Source organism: Microcaecilia unicolor, chromosome 9, assembly GCF_901765095.1.
Source record: "Microcaecilia unicolor chromosome 9, aMicUni1.1, whole genome shotgun sequence".
NCBI classification, from domain to species: domain Eukaryota; kingdom Metazoa; phylum Chordata; class Amphibia; order Gymnophiona; family Siphonopidae; genus Microcaecilia; species Microcaecilia unicolor.
In genome coordinates, this window is record NC_044039.1 from 94,649,760 (window position 1) to 94,668,930 (window position 19,171).

Here is a 19,171-nt window from a genome sequence, read left to right on the forward strand (position 1 = left end):
GTCCCTTGCTGTGTCAAATAGAATGCCCATATAATCCAGCATCTGCTCTTCTCAAAATTAAATCACCCAACCCAATGACTGCAGAGACTGACAACTTTCTCCGTCACCACCACACTATCTAAATAGGGCAATGCATGAATGAGCCAGTTGGTGAGATAAGTGGTGAACTCTGCTTCCCTGGCACCAAAGGAAGGCCACTACCATCATAACCTCGGCAAACATTCTTGGTGCTGTGGAGAGACTGAAAAGCAAAACCCTGAACTGGAAGTGACGGCCTAGCGCTGCAAGACAAAAACCTCTGATGCAGTAGCCACATGGGTATATAAGCAAGTACGCCTCCTTGAGAAATTCTCCTACCTGAACCAAGGTGTGTTTCCATGTGAAAGTGGGGCACACTAAGGCAGTGATTTAGACCTTTGATATCTAAAGACAGAACGAAAGGTGCCTTCTTTCTTTAGGACAATGATGTAGCCAGAGTGAGTATCTACCTTGTTTGGTCTGGGGAACTGGAACAATGGCCAGCAAGGAATCTACAATGGCCTGAACCTCAACCGCTTTGCTTCCCTTTTGACAGGGAGACTTCAAGAAGAGAGGAGCAACCAGGCAGGAATACTACAACTTGTAACCTTCTGTAAGAATATCCAGAACCCACTGGTCTGACGTGGTTTTGGCCCATACCTCATGAAACTCCTGGACGTCCTCCCACTGGAAGAATGGAAGAGGCTTGCATCAATTTTGAAACTCTGGAAGCACTGGGCACTATCTGCCTGAAAGGAGGACTTTCTGTCTGTACAAAAGAAAGCCAGGCATGCCTGAAAGTGGGACTTCCAACCATATTGCTGATGAGGCCGGTACAGTCTGCTTCTTGAAACCAAGATCGAGAGCCACCTGAGGAAGAATGACCAGAGGCTTTCGGCTTATCTTCCGGCAACCACTGTGGCATAGTTTCCCCCAGTTACCTCACCAAGTTACTGAGATCACTTCCAAATTGCCATTTGCCCCGAAAGGGCAGTTTATCAAGACATAATTTTGATGCTGCATACCCTGCCCAATGCCACAACCAGAGTTGCCGACATGCAATAACAGACAAAAAGACATACTGTTGGCCATAACGTGTCATAAACAGCATCCAAGTAGGCCAACCCTGCTTCCAGCTGGGCATTATGGCGCCTGTCTTGTGTTGCCAACTGCTGATGCCACTTCAGGTATGTTCTAGCCATAAAAAAGCTGCACACTGTCGCTTTAAGGCCCAAAGAAGCCACTTCAAAGGCTTGTTTCAGCAATCCTTCTATCTTCATATCCTGTAGGTCATTTAGGACAATGCCCTCTTTCAACAGCAAGGTGGTCTTCTTAGTCACCGCCGTAACATGGGAATCCACCATGGGAAGCTGCAGTTTTTCTCCTCCAGAACCAATGGGTAGACACAAGTCATGGCACTTCCCGCTCTCAAACTCATTCTGCTGTAATCAGGTCTTGAATGTCTGAACACATCAGGAAGGCCTTATGATGACCTCTAAACACCCTCATGATTGACAAAGATGGAACTCCTGACAACGAAGTAGAAGGCTCTTCAATGATAAAACCTTCTCTATATGAAACAACCTTAGTTTGGTCATCCCCTGCCCTCAGGAAGGAGCTCTCCCTAACGGCTCTTTCAATGATGACTCCTCTGAATAGACCGAGGCCACATCAAATAAGGAGGGAGAAGCCGAGAGACCTCCGGGAGTGGACAGACGAGGCTAAACAAGATCTCTTAGGAGCTGGAGGAGCAGCTTGACAACAAACTGAAGAACCTTGCAGCAACTCTGACTGTTCCTGCTTCGGTAAAGAGGCCTGTGTAAGAGCAATATAAATTCCACAGCTGAATGCTCAGTCGGGCCCTGAGGTTGTAAAATGGTGGCTGTACTCTACATATGATCAGACAGAGGATGTTCCTCACTGCCAGTCGGTCCTGACAAAATGGTGCCCGTTCCCGTGCTCTCCTGCATCAAACTGTGCACAGGCCCTTCTGCAGAGCCTGAAGTCCCCGGCATATTCGGATGCTGTGCTAAATCCAAAGACGTGTTGCCGCAGACTGTTTCCCCTCATGTCCTGCAGGACTTCCAGCTTGTACACAATGCAATGCCCCGATGCCAGCCGGTGGGTCCCAAAGCGGAAAAACGGCTCAACTGCCTCTGCAGAGTTGCCATTCACCCTGACTGGCCCAAGCGCAGCACATCACAGTCCAAGCAGTGTGTCAGGAACCCTCCCCTGCACCAAGTAGAACTTGCAGCCCTCCAAGCAGTTCCGAGTCAGACTTACCACTGCCGCCTGCTTCTCTTAAGTACACAGTCTCCACAAACCTTATCCCAGGTGAAAAAGAATCAGGATCAATACTCTGTCCAGGAAACCTCTTTCCTTCTTTATTTTTTTCTTTTTTAAAGGTTGTTGTGCTGGAAAAGAAGAGCTCCACAGGAAACAACGGAGAGGTGAAGGGAGAAAACAAGTAAATTTGCAGGGTATCTCAGACAGGGATCTGAAAACCTCCAGATATGACTCGGCAGACTCAAGCCACCCACAAAGCTCAACTGGGGACCAGCAGCAAATCGCCCAGAACCAGAGGCTGAAAGTGTGTCCATCTATCTACTGGAGATAGAAAATACTAAGGAACTGGACTGGATGCCAATAGAGATATGTCTCAGCTTAGTTTTTAGTTCTCTATCTCCTCCTGCTGATTGATAAGACAACCATCCACATGTTCTGAAATAGTGGGAAGCGGTAATTAATCGCTCCCTACTGTAGCCAAGAGGACCCCTCCACTCCTATAGCGCCCTTAATCAGGGAGAGGACTTTGCACCATGCATCACCTGTTGCACCTCCTTCACCTGACTCCAGCTACAGAAGCTCAGCAGGATTCCTGCTTCCCCGAATGACTGCTATCTGAAACTGCAAGACCAACTCAAACTTCCAACACTGCATGGCTCAAGTTTGCACAAAGCAGGAATCCCACTGAGCTTCTGCAGATAGAGCCAGTAAAGGAGGCTTCTGATGGCCAAGTAAAAGGCACTTGGGGGCAGGGTTCTGGCCTTTGGGCTATAAATTGGACAAACCTGGTCTAAAGCTTCCTTCCATTGGGGGGGGGGGGGGGGTGTTTTCTTTGGAGAGGTGGAAAAAATTCCAAGGAGCCAGGATGTCTGCTGCTAGACTAAGAGGGAGCCTCGGCTGCAACAGGCTGAAGACAGCTGTTACCTCATTGGCGCCAGGTATAACTGAAGGACTGGGATAGCTCCCTTCCAACCCAGAAAAGGCTGTAAAGAGGGCTAGGAAGAGAAAGATTAGAAGAAAAACTACCACCATCCACACACACAAAGGAAAAAAAAAATACAACACCCCCCCCCCCCCCCAACCACAGACGACAGAGGAGAATATATATAAAATTTTTAATCCTCTGTTTGGGTGCATTACGTTATGCCTTTTAGGTGTTTAAATGTTTCTATTATGTCTTCCTATATGGTTGAGTGCCCTTATTGCTAAAGCATTTTTATAATAGTTAACAGCAGAAAAAATTACCCTTGGCCTGTATTTCCAGTTAAACATTTAGCCGTTACTCTTCTGCCTTCACTACTTCCCATCTTCCAAACAAGTATGGATCAGGGTGAATTCCCTGCTCTGTGGAAACATGTGTTTATTAATCACATTTGGAACTCACTGATCCCTACAACTTCCATCCTATTTCTAATTTTCCTTTCTTTGCAAAATTCCTAGAAAATGTAGTTCATCCTCAACTTACATCGATTTTGGACAAATCTATAGCTCTGCATCCTTGCTAAGCAGGATTCAGAACTGGTCAGAGCACAGAAACTCTACTGACAGCTCTCTAGAGTTAAATACAATGTTCCTTGGATCAGCATCACTAAGGGGTCTGTTTACGCAGCAGCGCCAGCAGCTGTCCATGCGCTAGTGCCGACAGCCCATTTATCGGCACTAGCGCATGGACATCCGCTGGCGATACTTAGTAAACCAGAGTGTGTTTCTTTAGATCTTTTGTCTGCTTTTAACTAAGTTGACCACACAATCCTGTTACACCTTTTTGAATCACTAGGACGTTCTGGCTCAGCTCTTGATTGGTTTAAATCCTAATCTTTCCGATCACACTTTTCAAATTTCTCATAAGAACACGTCCTCTTCTGTTTTCACCTCTACCTGTGGTGTTCCCAAAGGATCTATTCTTGCCACCACCCTTTTTAATATTTTCATCTGTTGACAATTATTTACTCAAAAGATTGCAGTCCCTACTGATATGTCAATGATGTTCAGATTATTTTTGCTCTAACTCCTTGTCCACTATGCAACCTGTTAACGATTGCTTATCTTCTCTTTCTTCTTGACTTAAGGAGAAGCAGCTCTTTTTAGATATCTCAAAATGAGCATCTATACACTTTACTAAGCCTCATGTTCTTAACCCCTTCCCCTCCTCTCATCAATCCTAAATCCATCCCCTTCTGCGAACAACTTAAAATACTTGGCGTCTTCAAAAACAAATTGTATTTTTGTCCACAAATTGAAGCAGTTGTCAAATAGTCTTGTTTTGCTCTTCATAGAATCAGATCACTACATGCTACTCTTCCTCTCAATATGACCATTATCTTCTTTTTCTCATCATTTCTCATCTGGATTATTGTAAAGTGCTTTATTCTGGTCTCCCTTTGTCTTCCTTGAAATGGCTACAACTCATTCAATCCACTGCAGTGAAAATACATTATTAAAATCTACTCATTTTGACCATGTTACACCTTTACTAAAGGAAGAACACTGAATTTTACATGAGCCAAGACCGGAAGCCAATGGTATTTAAAAGGTACACAACAGAATATATTTCCAAACTTCTGACCCATTACACATTTCTTGAATTCATCGCAACAAGCACTCCTTTTTCTTTCCCGTTCCTCAGTCCTTTGCTTAGACATTATTCAAGATACCGCTTTTGCCTATGCTGGTCCTTTCCTCTGAAACTCACTTCCCTGCAAACTCCAACTTGAATCTTCTTATTCTAACTTCAAAAAAGCAATAACAACTTGGATTTTACTCAAAGATTTCGTTCCCAACTCTCCACACTCCTTCCTTCTGAACATTTTTTTTCCTTTTCCAAATGTTTATAATTGTTTTTTTATTAGTTTATAATTATGTACACCAACCAGTGGCTTGAGAAAAAAAGAATAAATAAATATATTACAGACAGAACCATTATAAAGAGAAGGGGTATGTGGGTTATTGCCCAATGTGCCAGGCACTTATGTACCTCATGAGAGAGCAAGGCAGGGAAAAAGCATTCCTTGCCACCACTGTAATGGCAGAGATGCTCCTAAACCTTAAGCAGCCAGATCAAAGGGGAATTCCAGTGGGCTAATCACATCAGAGGGGCCCAGAGTGACAAGACTACACAAGTATTGTATTGATCAACTAAAATGAGAGCTTTTGATGTTGCAAGTGAAATAAAACAATGTTACCACTAAAACAGGGCTTAAAAAAAGGTAATTAGTTTTCAAAAGCATGGATAAATGTCCAACTTGAAATGTTGTGAATTCAATTTTTAGACCATAGTCAATTCAACAGTCCATCATATGTGACAAACATCATAACTATAACAGTACATCATATGTTATTTATGCTCTTCAAAAAAAAAAAAAAAAAAAAAACACACCTTACCTCTATTGTAGGATCATATTCATCCACAAAATGATTCTGTATTAGTTGTATTGTCAAAGCGCTCTTGCCTACACCACCAGCTCCAACCACTACAAGTTTATATTCCGTCATATTTGGTAGACCTTGCAACAAAAGAAATTAAGATTAGAAACAAATAGAACGCTGTATTTATTTATCTATCAGGATTCATTACAAGTATATGTTCAATGCTCTCACTACAATGTAATAGTAAACTAACACCTATGTTTACTAAGGTGTGCTATGGGCGCATTAGCGTTTTTAACGCGCGTAAATGGTTTACACACATTAAACGTTAATGCGCCCATAGACATGTATAGGCGCGTTAGTGTTTAACGCGCCTTAAATTTAATGGTGCGTTAGAAGCGCTAGCACACCTTAGTAAACATACCCCTAAAGGGAAAAAAAATACACACCACTTTAATATCTAATTTAAAAAGTCAAGGTGTTTTTGTTTAGATTGTAAGCTCTTTGAGCAGGGACTGTCTCTCTTTGTTAAATTGTACAGCGCTGCGTAACCCTAGTAGCGCTCTAGAAATGTTAAGTAGTGTTAAGTAGTAGTTTACTAGGTGCCCCATCCAAAGCAGAACAAAAATGACAATCATGCTTACAGAAAAAAAAAAAAAAAAAAAAAAAAAATCAATAGACTAAGGTACTAAAAAGAGGTATCTACAAAATGAGAGAAAATTTCAACCCAGCAAAGCTTGAAATATTTTACAATATTCACAATCAGGATAAAAAGGATATGGCATCAAAATTCTTAACATTCACACTAAGAGCTGCTTAGCTTTCAGAACCAAACCTACTCAACATGAAAACTCCTGCGCCATACATAGGAAAAGGCTAGATAATTGTACCAAAACAGCAAAAGGGAAAAAAAAAACAAAAAAAACTTGCTAACAGTTGAAGTCTTAAAAGTCCATATGGTATCCAAAACAAGGCTTAAAAGGCACTATAAGTCGAGAAATTTTATTACATTTGTACCCCACGCTTTCCCGCTCATTGCAGGCTCAATACGGCTTACATAGTAACAAGAGATCAATAGTAACAGAATCAACAAAGGGGGTGATAGGACAAATGAACAAGGAGTAAATGGGATAGAAGAGGTATGAGAAAAAGGATAGGGATAGGTAAGGCAGTGGAGGGTAAGAAGGTTGGTAGGAGGTGTTTCTGAGTCATTGTAGATAGTGGTTATTTGAACCAGTAGATAGATGATTTGCTTATATTTTGCTTATGATTTGCTTATGATTTTGACTTGAAAAGCTCATCAATAAACCAGGGTTGACTTGTCTATGGGTCATTCTCATCAGGGCCTTAGCATTTTCACTACTGCTAGCTTTATGAAGTATGGTAGACAGATTATGGCTGTGCTAAAGTTGCTTAAGAGAAAAATACATCTAGTGCTTTATAAAACCCTGGTACAAGAAGATGTCTTAATGCAGGGTGAGTACAGTGTTCTAACAAGAAGAGATTTGGAGGAGGTGTGCAAATGAGACTGGGGAGTGATGATAATAAAAATAGTAGTACTTGTTTAAAATCTGTAAATGTTGTGGTTGAAAGTTTGTGCTCAGTATGTACGGTGAGAGAAGGGCATGCTTGCAAGGAAGTATGCATGACAATTAGCAGAAGACATTTGATTGGCTGATGGCTCAAGCAGTAGCTTCAAAAAGGAAGTTTAGGTATGGGTGTGTGCGCGAAAACTTATGATTTAGCAGTTTCCTTCTGGCTTTCTCTGTCTGTTCTGACCCTGTTGAAAACTGTGAAGGCCATACCTGCCAAGTCTCCCACTTTGCCATGTCATCTCCCGCACTTCCGCCAAAGCGGGAAAGTCTCCCACTGAGATCCTCTTGAGCAATGGCAGACACAGCAAAAGAAAAATAAGTGTAGGGCCGCAGCAGCCTCCAGACATATGCTGTCAGCTCTGCCCCGGAACGGGAAATTGACATCAGCAGAGGCAGAGTACTGGCAGAGCTGACAGCGTATGCCTGAAGACTGCTGCCGCCCCACGCTTGTTTTTCTTCTTTTGCTGGCACTGCTGCAACATAGGGCCAGAGGAAGAAGGGGGAAAGGGTGTCCAGAGGGAGGCAGGAATAAATGCAGAGGGGAGAAAAAGAAAAAAGAGTGAGGACGCCTGGGGGGGGGGGGGGGGGGGGGAAGAGAAAGAGAGGACGGACATGGAAAAAGGGCAGGGGAGAGACAGGCTGCTGGGGAGAAAGAGAAGACATAGAAAAGGGCAGAAGACAAACTGTGAGAACCTAGCTGGTCAGACGGAGAAATGCTAGACGCTGGAAGGAGGGGAGAAAGAGAGATAGGACATGCTGAATGGAAAAGGGTAGAGAGAGAACTGTCTAGAAGGATGGGGAAAGAAAGAGGGATGACACTGGATGGAAGGGTAGAAGAGAATAAGAGGAAGGGGCAACAAAAGTGAGTAAAAGATGAAAAGCCATAAGTAGATGAAGTAAAAAAAAAAAGGGAAATTAAAGAATGGATAGTAAGAATGAATTAAATCTGGAGAGAAGGAGAAAAATAAAATTGAAGAAAAAAGAAAAAGGAGAGAAAAATTACAAATGAACAAGAAACCCTAGCAAAAGAATTAAGAGAAGACAAAAGAAAAGCAGAATCAAGAGACTGAGACCAAAACAATTAGAAAAAGTAAATGGACAGACAAAGGTACAGAAAATATTAAAGGCTTAAAAAATCCTTTCAAGAGACAAACATTTTGGGGTTACATCTCTAGATCATCTCCAGATATTCTTTATTTACAAGAGACCCATTTGAATGCCAACACTCTCCATGTCTTAAAACATAAAATCTTACATACTAGCAGCTGCTTCTCCTGCTATAAACAAGAAAAAAAACGGCAATGCTATTTTTTATGCCAACTCTCCCAATTCAAAATTATATCTCAAAAGACAGATGAACGGGTTTACATTCATGCTCAGATAAGCGCATCACCTCTTACACTTTGTCATGTTTATGTTCCCAACACCGATGTCCTCTTTTTTTGTGTGGATTTAGTAAATACTTTGGTACAATTTTCTGAAACTCTTATAATTTTAGGGGGTGATTTCAATCTGACTAAATACAGTATTACAGACTTCCCTTTTACCCGTAGCGATAAAAAGGGCTCTGGCACATGTGAAAAACACGAGCCGATGCCAGCGAATGCCCCCTTTTGCCACAGCTTCAATGGCATTTTAACTCCAAATTCATAAATGTGCCAGAATTTCAAGAAACAGTTGGCCATTCAGCATTATAAACGTGAAGATTGATACCTCTCTTCTTGATGGGATGCTTGAAAATGTATGCAAGAGGAACTATAATTAACTTTACTTCCTCTTGGCATAAAAAACAAAATTCAAGACTTGTTGATCTATGGAAACTGTTTATACAAAAACATCATCCTATACATGCATCATAGAACTTTGCAAACTACACCATGAATACAATTCTATCTACAGAAAGTTGGCTCAACAGCTTGTCAGTTTAGGTGCTAGATATTACTCTCAGCAAAATAAAGCAGGGCATCTTTTGGCTAATCACCTGAAAGGGAAAAGACAAAAGTATGTTTATGTTTGAGGGCTTTAATATACCGCCACTTCTAGCAAAAGGTTGCAGTGGTGTACAATAAATATTAAAACAATTACATTAGGAAAGAAACTACAAAGATCGATTTGAAAGAGTCAACGAGGTCACAACAGCAAACATCACACCAAATAAGTAAATCTCTAAACATTCTACCCAATCCAATCTCATTTTAAAAGATGAAGCTATTTTGAGTTAATTTCATACGAAACTGTACTCTTCAGATTTAATCAGCCATTACTCAAGATATTAATTCTTAAGTAAGATAGCGCATCCAAAAATATCAAATGCCAAGGGAAAAAAAAAAAGTTGGAATATCCAGTTTCTACATCTGAAATACAAAAGGATATTAATCATTCCCCCTAAACAAAAGAACCTGGGCCTGATGGCTTTAATACTGAATATTATAAGTGTGTCTCTAATGATCCCACACCACTTTTACATTCACTTTTCTCCAACTTAAAGCTTAAAAAGTCAAAAAGGTACCAGTAGCACAAATCAGTCCTTCCCAAACCGGGTAGGGACCCCTCCCTAGTTATTAACTACAGGCCCATTTTGTTAAATAACCTGGATAGTAACATTTATGCAACCAGACTTGTCAATGCGCTTCCTGCCATCATACACCCTGACTAAAATGGCTGACAGGCTTTATTTGTGAAGTCTTAAACGGTTTGGTTTCAGCCCTATTTTTGCTGACATGGTTTGCAACTTATATTTGAATCCTTCTACTATGACTTTTGTTAAATGACACTCTTGTCTCCTTTCTCCATTCCCAGGGGACAGCCTTGCTTGGTTCCTCTTTCTCCCCTCCTATTCAGTGTAGCCATAGAACCAAAAGCATTAGCTCTCAGAAATGATACTATGAATTTAAAGCCTGCTAAGTTAAATCATCATTATACGCAGATCTTTGATTATACACACAACGATCCCCTCAATCCCATACATACTCTCCATCATTAACTTTCGTTCATATCCAGTTACAAAATTAATTGTGATAAGATGGAATGTCTTCCCCTTCATGAAGATATAGTTATACAAGATTTGAGTCAAATTCAATTTAAAGTGCAACAATCCCACATCAAATATCTAGGAATATTGTTCTGCCATTCAATAGAAGAGACGGTAGACAAAAACATAGAATCCATACTACTTTCTCCTCTAAAATCCTCCATTTCGCATTGGTCATCTCTATTTTTCATCTGGTGGGGTAGACTGGAAAGAATTAAAACATTATCCCTAAAGTCAATTATATTCTAAGTATGCTTCTACTACCCTTTCCAGCCCATTTTTTTTTTTAAACAGGTTGATAAAATTCTTCTAGATTTTTTGTGGAACGACCCCCCCCCCCCCTCCAGCAGACTAACTCCTCAAATGCTATGGCCAGGTTAATTTTCCAGATTTTTGGCCCCGTTTACTAAGCCGCAATGTAGGCACACTAACTTTAGCTTGCGCTGCTAGACACACCCATATATTCCTATGAGTGTCTAGCATTATGCGTGTGCTAAAAATGCTAATGCACCTTAGTAAACAGGGACCTTTATTAACTACCACACGGCTTACATACTTAACCATTGGGGAGGGGGAGGGGGGTCTTTTACTAAGGTGTGCTAGCATTTTTAGACTGTGCTAAAAATCAGCTGGTGCTAAACACTGACACACCCACAGGAATATAATGGTTTTATACTTCATCGATTATACTTCCCCTACCAGGTTAACAGTAGCAGCTTTGTCACCACATATTCCTTTACATATTTTAGCGAATATGTCAACCCCATATCATTTTTCCTTCTTTTCAGTAAAGCTAAGGTACTTACCAGTAGCAGATGTTCTACAAGGACAGCAGGCTTTATATTCTCACAAGTGGGTGACGCTGACCCACGATGTCCAGTTCGGGACTTATAACAAATAGAGTACAGCTTTGTGGAGCACGAGACATACTCCAATGAGCATGCGTGTGCCTGCCCGCCCGCCACGAGAACACAATCTCCACAGTTTAATACTATAGCAAAAACAAAATACAAACAAAGGACACAACTTCAAGGGTAGGTGGGAGGGATTTTAAGAATATAAAGCCTGCTATCCTTGGAGAACACCTCCTAAAGGTAAGTACCTTAGCTTTCTCCAAGAACAAGCAAGCTTATTAATTCTCACAAGTGAGGAATCCCTAGCATCCAGGCTCACCATTTGGTCAACTGGGCCTCACAACAGCAAGGACATAACGCAAATTAACCTGAAACTATATAGAATCTGAATGAGTGCAGCCTGGAAAAGGATAAAATGGGCCTAGGAGGTTGGAGTTGGATTTTAGATTCTGCAACAATGTCTGACCGAACCAACTGTTGCATTGGGTATCCTGCTCAAGGCAGTAGCATGATGTTACTGTGTGGACTGAAGACCATGTCGCAGCCTTGCAAATTTCTTCAAATTGAGACTGACCTCAAGTGGGCTACCGACGCAGCCATAGCTCTATCATTATGAAAAGTGACATGACCCTCTAGGGCCAGCTTGGCCTAGGCATATGTGAAGGAAATGCAGTCTGCCAGCCAATTAGAAATGGTGCGTTTCCCGATGGCGACCTCCCCCCACCCTGTTGGGATAAAAAGAAAAAAAAAAAAAAAAAAGTTGGACGAATTGTCTGTGGGGCCTGGTCCGCTCCATGTAGTAGGCCAATGCCCTCTTGCAATCCAAGGTATGTAAGCTGCTTTCGCCAGGTTGGGCATGAGGTCAGGGAAACAGTGTTGGCAAGACAATCACCTGGTTCAGGTGGAACTGTGACACCACCTTTGGCAGGAACTTAGGGTGCATGTGGAGGACTACTCTGTTGCGATGAAAGTAGTGCTATCTTACCCGTCCCTGCAAAAATTTAACCCGTCCCCACAAGAATTTAACAGTACATAAAATAAAAATTCTGGTTGGCTCTCTCAGTTTCTCTCTGGGTTCGAGTTGCAGCGCTGCAGGCAAGGAAGGAACAGAAGTTGAAACTTGGAACACTCTGGTACGCACATGCAAGACTTGTCTCTGATTCACTGGCACTATGTACCGAGAGGTCACCACATGCACGCAAATAGGTCAGGTGGCATCTGATGCTTGTGCCTCTGTCAGAGCAGAGGTCTGCGCATCAGCCCAGGAGCAGAGAGGATTAATAGTAACATAAAAGTGACAGCAGATAAAAAAACTGAACGGTCCAGTCTGCGCAACAGTCACACTCATTATGAATTCATGATTAAATCAACAATGAACGTGATATTATATACTTGATTATGGTCTTCTTTTGGCGTTTCTGGGACATAGACCATAGAAGTCCGCCCGGCCCTATCCTTTTGTTCCAACTGCTGGAGCTGTCGTTGAAGCCCAGTCCAGCCTGTTTGTCTTATCATTTGCAGAAAACAGACCGTAAAAGTCTGTCCAGCACTGTGTTTCAGCCACTGAAGTTGCTGTCTAAGCCCTTTCCAGCCCACCCTAAACCAGATTGCCATATATGAGACACAGACCATACAAGTCTGCCCGGTATCGGCCCTAGTTCTTCACAGCCGGAGTCACCATTTAAACATCACTCAACACATCCACACATTTAAGTTTTCTACAACTTCCATTTTCTACCACCTCCTTAACTGAGACTTTCCACATCTGTGCTGTTAAAGTAAGGAGGAGGAGGAGATAGTACTCAAAGAACCTGGTACTCGGTACCACAGGAACTGTTTCCGTCCCCATTTGAACCCCGCCACCCGGGAACCCCGCAGGAACTGCTTCCATCCCCACGGGACTCCTACGAGTTCTGCGGGATTCCCACAAACCCCGTTCCCATGCAAGTCTATAGACGAAACTTAGTGTAAGGTGCATCCACCACTAAGGCCTGAAGCTCACCAACTATGAGTTGAAGTAACAACCACCAAGAAAACGACCTTCCAGTTCAAGTACTTCAGACGGCAGGAATTCAGTGGCTCGAAAGGAGCTTTCATCAGCTAGGTGAGAATGGGTTGAGATCCCATGACACTGGTGGAGGTATGATAGGAGGCTTTGACAAGAGCAAACCTCTCATGAAGCAAACAACTAAAGGCTTCTCTTCTATATGTTGATAAGCACTAACTGCACAAAGGTGAACCCTTACAGAGTTGCTCCAGAGACCAGACTGATAGGTGTAGAAGGTATTCAAACAGGGACTGTGTAAGACAACCATGAGGATCTAGGGCCTTGCTCTCACACCAAACAAACCTCCTCCATTTGAAAGAACAGCACCTCTTAGTGGAGTCTTTCCTGAAGGCCAGCAACACCAAGGAGACATCCTCCAAAAAGACCCAAGGAAGTGAATTCTAGGCTCTCAACATTCAAGCTGTGAGAGCTAAAGACTGGAGGTTAGGATGCAGAAGAGACCCCTCATCCTGTGTGCTGAAAGAAAACACTCCAAGCTCCACGATTCTTCAGAGGATAACTCCAGAAGAGGAGGGAACCATATCTGCGGTGGCCAGTATAGCATGATCAGACTCATGGTTCCCTGGTCTTGAGTTTGAACAAAGTTTTCCCCACTAGAGGTATGGGAGGGTACGCATTCAGACCTGTCCCCCAACTGAGGAAGGCATCTGATTCTAGTCTGTCATGGGCATGAAGCCTGGAACAGAACTGAGGGACTTTGTGGTTGATCTGAGTGGCAAAAAGATCCACTGAGGGGGTGCCCTATGCTCAGAAGATCTTGCAAATTATGCCCATATTGAGAGACCACTCGTGTGGTTGCATGCATTATTCTATTCAGTCTGTCGGCCAGGGTATTGTTTTCACCCACCAGATAAGTGGCTCGAATGAACATGCCATGCTGCCAAGCCCAATGCCACACCTGGATAGCCTCCTGTCAGAGGGCATGATCTGGTGCTCCCCTGCCTCTTGGAATAATAAATTGCAACCTGAACGAGTACAATTTGATGAGACAGCTGATCTCTGAAAGCCTTTAGAGCGTTCCAGATTGCCCTGGAGATTGACTTTGGCTGGAGAGCAGCAGGGGCCTTAGGCACACACTGTTGATGGTGACCAAGCGTGCTGGGGCCGAGCCTGAACAGGCTGGCAAGCTGAGGGGTTGTACCTATGCCTCTGATAGTAAGAGGCATTCCTCCTTGGTTTGCCAAAAGTCCTTCTACTAGAGGAGGTAGCTGCAGAAAGCACCCAACGGTAAAGAGAAGAGATTGTATCAGTATGTTTTTTTGATTTGGTCAGCGACTTCCTCAACCTTCTCTTCAAAATGGTTATTCCCCCCCCCCCCCCCCAGCACTGGGCATCTGCCAACCTCTGCTGAACAGAATTTTTCAAGTCAGACACGCAGACATGAGAGTCTGCGCATTGCTACACTGAGCAGATATCCTGGATGCCACATCAAAAGTGCTGTAAGTGCCCCTGGTCAAGAACTTTCAACATGCCTTCTGCTACTTGACCAACTGGCGAAGTGACTCGCTCTGCTCCAGAGGGAGTGTCTCCACAGGTCCAACAACTTGCGCACAGAGTTTAAATGGATACTCATGAAAAGCTGGTATGATTATATTAGGGAGATGAGCACTGAAGCCTGGTACATCTTCCTCAAAAGAATCCAGGGTTCTAGCTTCTCTATCTGGGGGCGCTGAAGCATAGTCCCTGGAACTCCTAGCTCTTTTGAGAGTGGATTCCACCACCATGGACTTGTGAGGCAACTGAGGCTTATCAAAGCCATGTGCACTGTGGATCCGATAATGGGAGTCGATCTTCTTGGGCATGACCAAGGCTGTCAGAGGGGACTCCCAGTTCCTAACGAGGATTTCCTGGAGTACCTCGTGGAGAGGAACAGCCACAGCCTCCCTAGGAGGAGACGTGTAGTCCAGACCTCGAGCATCTTGGCCCTGGGCTAGTCCTCCATTTCCAAAGGAAAGGGAATAAAATCAGCCATTTCCTTAACAAAAGAAGAGAATGAAAGGCTCTCCGAAGAGCCTGTCTCCTTTCATGTGGATGAGAGGGTTCAAAGAGAATTCCATCAGACTCCGAGGAAAAGTACCTTGGATCCTCCTCTGAATCAAATGAGCACTCATCCACCTCTTTGGTGTCAGACAATACCTCCTTATGGGAGTGTCGAGACCAAACCTGTCTCAACGTGGAGGAACCATGGCCTCAAGAACAGCGGCAAGAAGTCGGTTCCAGCCTCGACTCCAGCAAAGCTACCTCCATCGACATTGAGGGAGTGCCAACTTGGGTGGCAGTCAACACTGGAGCCGTATGTGGCTTTAGTGTCAAAGGCCGCACCGCAACAGTAGGTAGGGTAGGCACAAGTACCCTCAATGCCAATACACACAGTTGTATCAGGCCATCCAGCAGCTCAGGAAGCAAGCTCCAGATGCACTAAATAGACATGTTATGAGAATCAGGTGCTCAACATTCATTGTTTCTATTTATGACATTTATACCTCACATTAAGAATGAATTAGGCTGAAACCTGGGAGCATTTTAAATCTTTTTTTTTTCCTGTACCTAGATCAAAAGAAAAAAAAAAAAAAAAAAAAAAAGATGGCATGTGGAACTTGCTCCTTTTGTTTTGTGGAGTGCAGAAGTATACTATAAAAATGCACTTGATATTTTTATTACTATTATTTAAAAGACAGATATTGAATAATGAGGGCAGAGCTACCTTCATGCAGAAGTCCAGAGTCAGTCTAAATGTGCTAACATTGTCCAGTTTAGCACACTACTATACTTATAGCTATGATTTCTGAACATGTGGTATCATTAAAAGGACAAACTTTTAAATGCCCAGTTGAGTATATATGCTAATCTCAACTTTGATAAATGTTTCAGACATATCCATCTATTTGTTCCCATGATATAACTGAATTCTATTATTTTGTCTCACTGTACTTTCAAATGTAAGCCACATTGAACCTGACTTTGCTATGTTTTTAAAAAATTCTTTATCCTCCACCTTTTAAGACACACTGCCTACCTGATTTGATAGTGATGGCACAAGGAAAGCAAGTTTGGTCCAGTGAAGACTAACTCAAAATAACCTGTTCCTTAGCAAGGCCCTAGTATTACCACATTAAAAATGCAACCATACTGTGCCTCTGTGGTTATGTTCCATTAATAAGTTAAACGATTAACTGGATTTGTTGAAAGGATTATATAAACTTAAGATGCACACAAACATACACTTAGTTATTCAATATCACAATTCCTCATGTACAGCCACAAAATAACCTTTTAGGGTGGATAGTGTTCCTTTATTATCGACCAGATAGAGATAAAAGTTTTCGGTTTTGCCAAACTTTTGCCAAAACAGATGAAGATGTGATTCTATTTGCCCCAACGAAAGAAGAGTTTAATTCTACTTCCATTTAATTTCAATATATTCTATCATCTATAAACACCAGGCTTCCCAAGGCAGGTTACAACAGTTAAGATGAACCCATCAGGAAACAGGATATCCTCACTGAAATCTGGCCATCTGTATTGTATAGAAGAACAGTGAAGAAAAATTAGCACAAACTACAGAGTTTATAATTGCTGTTTCTACCAGCTACAATAATTTTTGAAGCTATTTTAGTGATATTCAATTATTTCCTCTCTCCTTCACCTTTTAAGGCACTGCCTATTCAATTGAAACAGCTTTAGACTTGTTACAGATGGACCAACAATAAAGAACGACAACCTGGATGAAGCAGCTCATAGGTTTGCTTGCTTTGTTTTGAGTGTATAGCAATGATGGTTGCACAGGGGGCAGTGTAAACAGAGATTAACCAAATTGGCTTCCTTGCTTACAGTGGACTAGATAGTATATTAAACCTCCTTGATTGGAAGCTACAGCCTGTCCCCTTGTCTGTGCGCCATATCTCTCTGCTGTGGGTGGGGCAGGTTGGTGATAGGATTGGCCTGCAGAAACCAAGGAGGTTTAATAGACAGAAGCTGAAGTGACATCAGAACGCTGAAACCAATTAGGTTAAGTCTAAGTTTCCCCTCCCCAGCGCAGCCGTCATCCCCGTTCACTCAAAACAAAGCAAGCAAACGTAAAAGCTGTTGCATCCACCTTGTCGTTCTTTATTGTTGGTAGTATTTTTATTTAATCTCTTATATTTTCAAACACAGAGGCTTGTGCAGCATACGGATGTACACAGAAGTATAATAATGGAATAACTTTTCATAGGTAGAGTAGTAATTTATTATAAATCTTAATCAGTGGTCAGTTGGAGGGGCTGGTAACAGGGACACACTAGCATGTGTTATATTCATGCAGAGATTTTTTTCTCTCCTGGTAATGGACCACTAAAACAGATATCATGTTATGAGAATCGGGTGCTCAACATTTTCAGAGTTTCTATTTATTTATGACATTCATATCCCACCTTTAACAAGTATTAGGTTGAAACCAGGGAGCATTTGAAAGCTTTTTTTTTTTTCCTGTGCCTAGATTAAAAGAAAAAGATAATTTGTGGGAACTTGCTGCTTCTGTTTTGAAGAATGCAGTGGTATATTATAAAAATGCACTTAATATTGTTTATTACTATTATTTACTACTGGTTGATATACAGCAGAAGTTAACCAAGTCAATTTTATGCTTTGTAATATAATTTTTAATAGCATTTTCTCAGTTATTACCCCAAAACACAAATAAAAATTATAATGTTAATTATAGGACCTTGTCCGTCTCTTATGGTAGTTAGGATAACCTGGTCTTGGAGTTACCCAAGGCAGTCAGGATATTGACAATGAATATTCATGAGAGAGATTTGCATACAGTGGAGGCAGTGCTCGTTATGAAATGCTTTCAGTTCTACTGATCTGTACACCTGTTGTGTTATTTTGGCGGGTGGAAACAGTCAGGTGGGCTTATAGGGAGGGAGGCAAGTACGGGAGGAGAAGGGTTCTTGGGGTATGTTCTCTGTAAACGTTTTTATTGTGCCATTTTGGATAGTTTACTGTTTTTACTTGTTCTGTATGAAGCTTATCAACCAACATGTTTTGCTTTTAATAAATATGATTAAAACATAAAAATAAGTTTTGGATGTTACTGAATTTATTATTCTGTCACTGTATTTTCAGTTTTGGCACAGTATAAGCCATCACAAGAACAAAATATAAGAAAACCAATGGACTGCATTAAGGGGCTTATAGTCCATTTAGTTATGTTTCAACAAATGAAAGATGTTTGACAGAAAATATTTTCATTATTTTGACATATAAACCATTTGTCCCTGAAACATGCTCAAACAGAATAATCCATTTTTGTATCTAAAAAGGTAAATTTCTACAAAACAGATGAAGATGTGATTCCATGTGCTCCAATGAAAGGAGGAAACTGGCAAAAGAATTGGTTTGCCTGCTGGATGACCGGGGTGTAAAAGGGGCGATCAAGGAAGACAAAGAAATAGCAGAAAAACTAAATGAGTTCTTTGCTTCGGTCTTCACCGAAGAAGATTTGGGTGGGATATCGGTGCCGGACAAGGTATTCGTAGCTGAAGAGTCGGAAAAACTTATTGAAATATCTATAAATCTGGACAACGTAATGGAGCAGTTCTGCAAACTGAAGAGTAGCAAATCTCCTGAACCGGATGGTATTCACCCTAGGGTACTTATATTACTAAAAAATGAGCTGGCAGAGCTACTGTTATTGAGTTGTAATTTATCCTTAAAATCAAGCGTGGTACTGGAAGATTGGAGGGTGGCCAATGTAACGCCGATATTTAAAAAAGGTTCCAGAGGAGACCCGGGAAATTATATACCAGTGAGTCTGACGTCGGTGCCGGGCAAAATGGTAGAGACTATAATATAATCAAGAACAAAATTACAGACACGTTCAAAAGCATGGACTAATGGTATAAAGTCAACATGGATTTAGTGAAGGGAAGTCTTGCCTCACCAATCTGCTGAATTTCTTTGAAGGGGT

The 19,171-nt window shown here is 42.0% G+C and overlaps 1 protein-coding gene across 3 annotated transcripts in view; it reads right to left on the reverse strand.

The window, feature by feature from the left end:
• KRAS (KRAS proto-oncogene, GTPase) overlaps positions 1 to 19,171 on the reverse strand; it is a 170,610-nt gene that overhangs the window by 120,824 nt on the left and 30,615 nt on the right. For all 3 annotated transcript variants that reach the window (XM_030214516.1, XM_030214517.1, XM_030214518.1), the window contains exon 2: positions 5,686 to 5,807. In XM_030214516.1, coding sequence (XP_030070376.1) covers positions 5,686 to 5,796 — 111 coding nt within the window. In that variant the 5' untranslated portion in view covers positions 5,797 to 5,807. The remainder of the gene's footprint in view (positions 1 to 5,685; positions 5,808 to 19,171) is intronic.